General features: G+C 49.9%; 1 protein-coding gene across 1 annotated transcript in view; it reads left to right on the top strand.

Annotated features, from left to right (window-relative positions):
- VANGL1 (VANGL planar cell polarity protein 1) overlaps nucleotides 1–5,092 on the top strand; it is a 41,238-nt gene extending 36,146 nt beyond the window's left edge. The window contains exons 6-8 of the mRNA XM_059466052.1: nucleotides 932–1,064; nucleotides 2,922–3,156; nucleotides 4,378–5,092. Of these exons, the coding sequence (XP_059322035.1) occupies nucleotides 932–1,064; nucleotides 2,922–3,156; nucleotides 4,378–4,638 (629 nt within the window). The 3' untranslated portion in view covers nucleotides 4,639–5,092. The remainder of the gene's footprint in view (nucleotides 1–931; nucleotides 1,065–2,921; nucleotides 3,157–4,377) is intronic.
- The last annotated feature ends 3,152 nt before the right edge of the window (nucleotides 5,093–8,244 follow it).

Consider the following 8,244-nt stretch of genomic DNA (forward strand, 5'->3'; position numbering starts at 1 on the left):
GTGGAGTTAGTCCTAGACTACCACTTAGCTTTGGGTAGACCTACCTCTGCCCTCTGTCTGGACAGAAAAGCTTATAAACTCTTTTGGGACAACCTTTTTTTTTCTCCCTACCTGAAAAGCCAGAGCTGAGGGCTTTATGGGAGAGTTGAAGAACCTACTACTATATTTTAATGTCACTAGTTTAGGTCTTGTGGTAGACAGCTCTGTGGACTGACTGGGTGTTACAGAGCAGATTGCAGCTTCCCTGTTCCTGTGGCTCTGTTGGATCTGTTAACAGCAGCAGAAGCTCTGAGGGCAGGTGCTGCTCAGAGTGCCATGAGAAGCTGCTACACATACAGACCCCATCTTACCCTGTTGTGGGACTGCTGCTCTGCCAGCATCTGCCCTTCTGGGAAACCCCATGCTTTGTCTGAAGGTTACCCTGCTGTCCCCTTGCATCCTGTTTCCCCTTCCTGTGAATAACTGTCTGGAGTTTGGCTTTCATTTATTCATCTCCATGTCTCATTATGTTCTTGTGTTTGTCTCTCTCCTCTTTCCAACTTCTCGCTTTTTGTGCTCTCACACTGTCTTGATGCTGAAATGTGATATGCTCCAGCTGCCCTTGCCTTCAAACTGAAAGCATATATAATGGGGGGTAAGTTGCATCCTTGGCATGCTCACCTCACTCTGCCTTTGTGTATATTGTGTGAGACCCTCCATCCCAACTAACTTCCCTTGTCCACGTGCCAGAACGCCCTCTCCAAGCCTGTGCTGTCTTGCAGGGATTCTGCCGGAGCTCCTGAGGACCGGGGAAGGGTTTGTAGCTTTGGCTGGGCAGGCTGGAGCCCCAGAGCACAGTGACAGCTGCCCTGGGGTGCTGGTGTGTCCCAGCCCCAGCCCTGTGGCACTGACACCTCCTTTGTCTCCCGTGTGCCCGTCCTTGTCCCCGCAGGCCCGGGTAACAACGCGTCGGGGCAGTCGCGGGCCATGATCGCGGCGGCCGCGCGGCGCAGGGACTCCAGCCACAACGAGCTCTACTACGAGGAGGCCGACCACGAGCGCCGCGTCAGGAAACGCCGCGCCAGGTAAGGCACCTGCCCCTGCTGCTGCTGTGGGGCTGGGCCACGTGGGTGCCCCCAGCCCAGCATGGGGGGCTGGCTGTGAATCTGTCACAGGGAGGGAGCTTGTGGCACACACATGCATGAGGGACGGTGGCAGCTTGCAGCTGGAATTATCGGAAGAACGGGCATGCAGCTGAGCTCAGGTATACAAGGTGGATAAGCTAATGCAGTGTCTTGGGTTCGGGTGCAGCCCAGTGCTTGACAAGTTTGTAGTTACTTGCTGGAGGAAATCCCATTATTTTTGCTCATGCCTAAGTTTTCAGCTGAAGTAATGCAGGGACATGATCAGTGGAGTGCTTGGTGTTGCCTTTTCATAGGTGAGGAGAATATTTGTGTTTTGAGGCAGAAAGACTTGACCACAAGCAGTTACATTTTATTTTGAAACATAGATATGTCTTCTGCCAGTCATTCTTAGGCTGCAGAGTTGATACTTTGTTGAGGTGACCTGAGACAGTGCCCCTAATTGCAGTCTGTAGTTAACATGCCTAACAGCTTGAGGCAAGTTGCTTATGGGCATGCTTGCAACTGAGCTGTGTTTGGAAGGAATGTGTCAGAATTGGAAGGAGCTGACTTGTTTTGAGTTTTCTTTTGGCAGTTTGTTTTACTGGGAAAGTGCTGGCACTGCGTCCTCTCCTTGCCTGCTTCAGTCTGACCTGTGCTCTATAGCCTCTGTCTTTTAAGCCCTCTTCCAGCCTCAGAGCAATAGGAAGTTTTAAACTTGCCCTTCTGTGAAGTGTAGCATCCTAACTTGGGCACATCTCCTGTGCTTGCTGAGCTTGGTTAGAGCAACTGCTTAGTCAGAGGGGAAACCATCAGTCACTAGATAAGGCCAGATGTTTCAGGCCAGGAGTTTAAAACTGATTTCCGCCTCCCCCATGTCAAATTAAACAAAATGGGCAAAGATCAGGACTTCTCGTGCTGTTCCTCATGTACAGCCTGAATGCAGTATGCTGTACCTCTGCTTGTGGTGAGGCAGCTGCCCCTGGCTTTAAGATGCTTTGGATATTGAGATCATTGTGGACAGTCATTGGTGACTTGAGAGGAAATTAAGTATAACACAAGTCCTGTCTGAAGGGGCGGAAGAGTTCTGTTGGGTGGCTCTTCCATTATTGTTTTTTCCTCACTAGCTGCAGTGTAGCCCCTCACTTGCAAGTTAGCCCAAAGGAATGAGTGTCATAAGACACCTGTTCCCCTTTTATGGTGTGGGCTTCGTGTTTGCTCACCTGTGCCAACACAGGAGTGGTTTGCAGAGGATGCTTTAAGCTACAGTGTTAGGAGTGAAGATGGAGGAGTGTTTTCACCCCTGCTGTTCAGTGGAGGGGTGCAGGGCAGTCCAGCTGTGCCCAGAGGGTGGAAATGGGAGAGCAGACTGCGCTTGTGAGCACAGAGTGTCTTGGAGCTGGCTGTGTCCTGGGTGACACTGGGGTGTGGGCAGCCTCCCCCTGGGTGCCTGCCTGTCCTGTGTGCTGGGACTGCTGTACTCAGACCCATGTTAAAGGCCAGGGCAGCTGTGTCTTGTTTGAGTCATGTTGCTCATGTTCATGCTGTGCTGGCAGAGCCAAGTGCAGTGCTCAGGGCTTTACAACTTTAATCCTGGTTTATGGCCCTCAGTTGCTGGATGGCTTGAGCAAGGAAGGAAGAGCTGTTCTCTACCCCTCAGACTGTCAATAGAGAAGATTTTGTGTAAATTGGTGGCAGGCAGTGACTTGATGGCAAGTGGAAACAGGAGCCTTGTAAATCCTGACTCCCAGGCTCTGCCTTAAACACAGGCCCATCCTACTTCTTGTTATGACTCTTGCTGCCCTGATTTTTTTGCTGCAGGCTCGTGGTTGCAGTAGAAGAGGCTTTTACTCACATCAAACGCCTCCAGGCAGAGGAGCAGCAGAAGGCTCCAGGAGAAATGATGGACCCCCGAGAAGCAGCGCAGGCCATCTTCCCCTCCATGGCGAGGGCCCTGCAGAAGTACCTTCGCACCACCCGCCAGCAGCAGTACCACAGCATGGAGAGCATCCTGCAACACCTGTCCTTCTGCATCACCAACAACATGACACCAAAGGTAGTGAATGCTTTCTCTAATGCTGCAGGAGGGAGGGAGAAGGGGGTGGCACATCTGTGTGCGCAGGCAGAACAGAAAGTTGTCAAGGCAGGTGAGTGAAGGCTTTCGTAGTTGCTCCCTGTGAATTGACCAGTGTGGTGTAGGTTGCACCAGGTCTTGAGGGGAAGTAATGTTTCCTCTGCAACATCTTCTGTCTCCTTTTTTTGAAAGTGCCTATGAGGTATTTGTTCTTGAATCCAGTTCAGCAAAGGGAATGCTTAATAAATGTTTGAAAGGGTGGCTTTGAGTCACAGGAGTTTTCCCAGCTGGCTTCTGGTAGCAGGATGATGAAGGTGGCAACCTGCAAAGGATCTTGTTGGTTTTCTGCCCCCTCTGCCTTGCTGCATTTTGGACTGCTAATGATTGCCTAAATCTCCGTCTCTCTGACAGTGTTTCTAATTCATGAGCTGCTTGATCAATCATAGTTTGCTGCTTCATGCCTAGGCTGTGACTGTTGACTTGCAGGCATGGGGAAGGACTGAATGATAAGAGGAAAGGGTTACACAGTTCCCTTCCCACGCTCTACCTTCCTTTCTAAGAGCACCCCCAGTCCTAGAGAAGGGTTTATTCCTGGACATTCACCCAGGACTTACTGCAGTAAGAGCAGAAATGCTGTCAAGAGATGGGGCTTAGCACCCTCTCACTGTGAGCCGCCTGGGACCTTGCCCAGGTATGCAAGGGGATTTCTGCTGCCATTAGGATTGCAGAGGGACTTCAAAATACAAGCAAAGTCAAATGGCATTTTGCATTCTGTTTTCAGTTTTGCACCCTAAGGCTGAAAACACGGAGACATCTGTTTACCACCTTAGCTTGGCCTGAAGGAGAGAGCCACTATCCTGTCTGGGACTGTAGTTTTGGGATCGGTTATAGGGCTGGTAGGGGAGAAATTACCTCTGCTCTACTCAACTGCTGCCAGATGGCTGTGCTGATGGCAGAAGTCAGGGCTATAACTTTGCAAACTTGCTGAGATGAATTGAAAGAGGATCCCCTGATGTTTGTGTCTCCTCCTGGGCCTGAAAAGCTGAGAGGGACTGGGGAGAAGGTGTCTTCTGAAGTGTTAAAGCTGAAACAATTTGCAGCATGGCAAACCTGTGCTCACGGCGCCGTATTTGGGGCTTGGGGCTGGGAGGAGAGCAGGGCGAGTTGTGGGGCTGGTGCTAACACGTGTCCTGCTCTTGGCAGGCATTCCTGGAGCGTTACCTCAACCCAGGCCCAACCCTCCAGTACGACAGGGATCGCTGGTTCTCCAAGCAGTGGACGCTGGTCAGCGAGGAAGCGGTCACAAGCGGCTTGCAAGACGGCATCGTGTTTGTCCTCAAGTGCTTGGACTTCAGCCTTGTTGTTAATGTGAAAAAAATCCCCTTCATCAAACTCTCAGAAGAGTTCATAGACCCTAAATCTCATAAATTTGTCCTCCGCTTACAGTCTGAGACTTCAGTCTAAGGGATTTTGAGGGTGGGTTGTTGGGAGATTTTTATTTTTTTTTTTTTTTTCAATATTGTGCTTTTGGGTTTAATTTCCCCAATGCTGACTGAAACTGGCAGATGATGGACCAGTAATATTTGGCCATCTGCACTTTATTTGGAAAGGGGAGGGGGGAGTTGGGATATCTTATCTAGGAAGAAGTATCTTAAGAGGCAACAGGGCGACTTGGCTCAGTTAGCTCAGCCTTGGAGACAGAACAGATTTTTTTCTTTGCCCCTCTTTCCAGGCATCCTGTAAATGTCACGCTCTCTTTCTCTGCACGGCTGCAGTGTCAGAGTTGTTGCTGGAGCGCTGCCTTACACCGTGCACGCCTGCACCCTTGTGTCTCTGCTTTTGCCACCTGTGGCTGCTCCTGGGGGCTCATTGCTCACCTGTCCCTCACAGAAATCTCCTGGCACAGGGTGCCACAGTCCCTGCTCACCTGGGGAGGAGGGGATATCAAAGGGTGGGGGTGTGAGGGGACTTTTATTCTTTATTCTTCTTATCCTCCTTGCCACGTGCCTCTTCTGTCAGTGCCAGATCTGTATGGGCATAATGGGATGGTTTCACCCTCTGTGAAATTGCTTGTCTTGAACTGGATCAGCCCATTTGCAGCTCTTCAATTTATCTTTTTTTCCTTATTCAGTGCTTGTTAGTTAAGTTGTTCTTCATGTCACGGCTCCCTGCTACCTCCCCCCTGCTTCTCTCTGTCCTGCTTGTCAGCATCTCTCTCAGGCAGGCCCAAGGCTTCCTCTCTGTCTCCTCTGTCTGGCTTTCTGAATGTTTCTCCAGGCACTGCTGCTTCCTTTTGCACCTGCAAAGACTGTGTATTTGCACTGGGACAGGGTCAGTAAGTAGCTGGCTGCTCCTTAGATAAATCACAGACCCTCCCTACGTCTGACAGCCTCTTTGAGGGGAAGGGGGTGCAGGCAGGAATGTGCCCCTCCCTCTTTAGCCAGCTTCAAGTGTGTCTGGAGAAAAGAGGGGCAAAAACACTTTCTTCAGGAGAACAGCCAGGGAAAGGCTGACCTCTGCCCCATTCACTTGCTTTGGAGAACTGTTGTGCTCTGAAAACACTGCAGTGAGTCCTTCCACACCGTACGCCTTCAGCTGTAGCTAAGAAATACCAAACAATGCCTAAATGTTGAAAATCTGCCTGCCTTTCTTGGCCTTGCTGTGCTGTGGGAGTTTCTGCTCAGCGTTGGGATCTGCTTCTGAGGATGCAGTTTTGTCTGTGAGGCTGCCTTTGCCCACCAGTGCAGCTTTCATGTGTGAATTTAGTCACACCTGAGTTTGGAAGGTTTGTTTTTAATGGTGAGCCCAAATCAGTGTCTGAAGTGTGATTGCCAGCACAGAGCATGGAGTGACTGGAGCCAGCTGCAAGGCTGGCAGTGACCTGAAGGTCCCTTGAGATCCATGTGAATGTAAATGATCAATTTATTCTGCTCAGTCTTTTGCCATGCAAATATTCCTTATCGGGCAGGATCTAGCCTGCCCTCCATATGGATGTCTTAACCAAGAAGGCCCTAATTCCAGCAGTGTGTCAGTCAGTGCCTTTCATTGTAAGCCTGCACAGTCTTCTGAGGAGCCCCTCCTGTCCCTTTTGGCCTTTCCCAGCCCTTCCCATGGCAGGCATGGGCTGGCTGATGTCCATGGGGAGCAGCCACCTTAAACAGGGATGCTGGGAACAGGGCAGGAGGGTCCATCCTCTTCCAGCTTCAGCAGCAGTGGAGAGGCATGTGCAACAGTTCTCTTGGGATCAAGGGAGAACCTGGGTGAGTGAGGGTCCAAAGTGCTGATTGCCCATCCAAGTGACACCTGTAGTTTCCTGCACCTTTCTTACAAGCACGTGGTTGTTTCCTGGGCCCTTTTTTAGTCTGTGTATTGTGCCAGATGTGGTTGTAAAGAAACTGGATGGCACGGCCCATGATGGGATTAGGCCCTTTGCCCTTAAAGGATGGGAAGTAGGTAGTGTTTTCCCCTCTTTAAGCTCAGTGTTTGGATTTTTTGGCAAATCAGGCTTTCTGGTAGTCTGTATGAGGACTCCTTTATTGACTGTGGCCTTCGCAGTGTTTTACTTTGAAAAAATATGTTGGTTTATTACTTTGAAAGAAACAAAAAAAGGAAGGTGACCATAAAGTATCTTACACTTGGCTCTACTGAAGATCCCTACACCTGGCTTTTATGATGTGCATAACCAGCAGGGTGGGAGAGACTGGGAGTAGCTTGGGAGACTGTGGAACGCTTAATACCTGTGTGGAGGCTACTGCCTGTGGCTGAGTTGGCTCATTTCTGTGAAGCCAGAACAAGAACCACCTTGCCAAGGGCTTGGGTGTGCCCTGTGTGTGAGAGCACCTTGTCACAGGCACATTTGCAAAACTTTTTTACTTTCCCAGGATTTCCTTCCCCTTTCCTTTTCCCTGCCCTCTGAGGAGGGGTTGTCTGACAGTATCTGCTCAGGAAACTCATGTCTTAATTTTGTTAAATCCTTTAACACATGGAGAACCAGACGGAAGCAGCGTGTGCTCAGTCTGGGCCTGCTTCTTCATCTTTGTGCTGTGGTTCAACCCTGCCTTTTCTGCCTGCTGCCAAAAAGGACACTGTCAGCAGGGGCCAACTCCTACATTGAATGCTCTTCCTTATATCAGCAGCATGAATGCTTTGCCTGATGAAATCTGAAGGAGAGGACTCTCTCAGAGGTCTCTTTAGGTCTCTTTAGAGGTGCAGCTGCTTAGAGGTGAGGACAGACTGAAAGGGGAATCATGATTCCTGCATAGTCCCTGTTCTGATACTTCTAGTGACATTTTTCGGGGTCTCTCTTGCTTCCCTTCTCCATGCAAAATCAGGGGACCACTGTCATACCTACCTCACTGGGGTGTTGTGAGGCTAAACTCAACTTGCTTTCAAGTGCTTTGAGATGCACGGTTGGATCTGTGGCATCTGTAGGAATTCAAACTCTGTGAAAAATACTGAGCGGTGAGTGCGCACTGGTTTGTTTAACTCTGTTTATAGCCAGCTAATGAGTAAGAATGGAGCCATAGGGAATGAAGCTCTGATCCAATTCCTGCAGCCCTTACTTCTGCCAAGCTTGCCAAGAGCTGAGCATAAATACAACTTGGAGGGTTTGCCAGCCAAGTGCAGGCTGTTCCTCCGAATGCCTCTCCTATCCTGCACTGTCTCCTTGCACATATTTTCCTTCCTCTCTCCCAGTCTGGATGTTTGTACCTGGTTGGGAGTTGTGTGGGGGTTTATTAGATTTCAGATGTTTTTTAACTTCTTTAACATCGTCCTGTTGGTGATGGAGTGGTCAGTGTCCCCTTTGGAGATGATCCTTGCACTGGACATCCTTCACTGGGAGCTGAACCATTTGATAGGGTGCTGTGCTGCCCAGCCAGGAGTGGTGGTGCCCCACTCCTCTCTTCCGTGTTGGCACATTTCCTGTAACTCAAGTATGCTGTAACTTAAGTGCTACTTTAAAGGCTTTGGGTTTTTTCCCTCTTGGATTTGTTACAGCCTAAATCCAAAGCCATGCTGAGATCTTGCAAAACCAGATGCAGCTGAGACTTTCAAGTGTTCTAGAGCAGA

This window comes from Ammospiza nelsoni, chromosome 2, assembly GCF_027579445.1.
Source record: "Ammospiza nelsoni isolate bAmmNel1 chromosome 2, bAmmNel1.pri, whole genome shotgun sequence".
NCBI lineage: Eukaryota > Metazoa > Chordata > Aves > Passeriformes > Passerellidae > Ammospiza > Ammospiza nelsoni.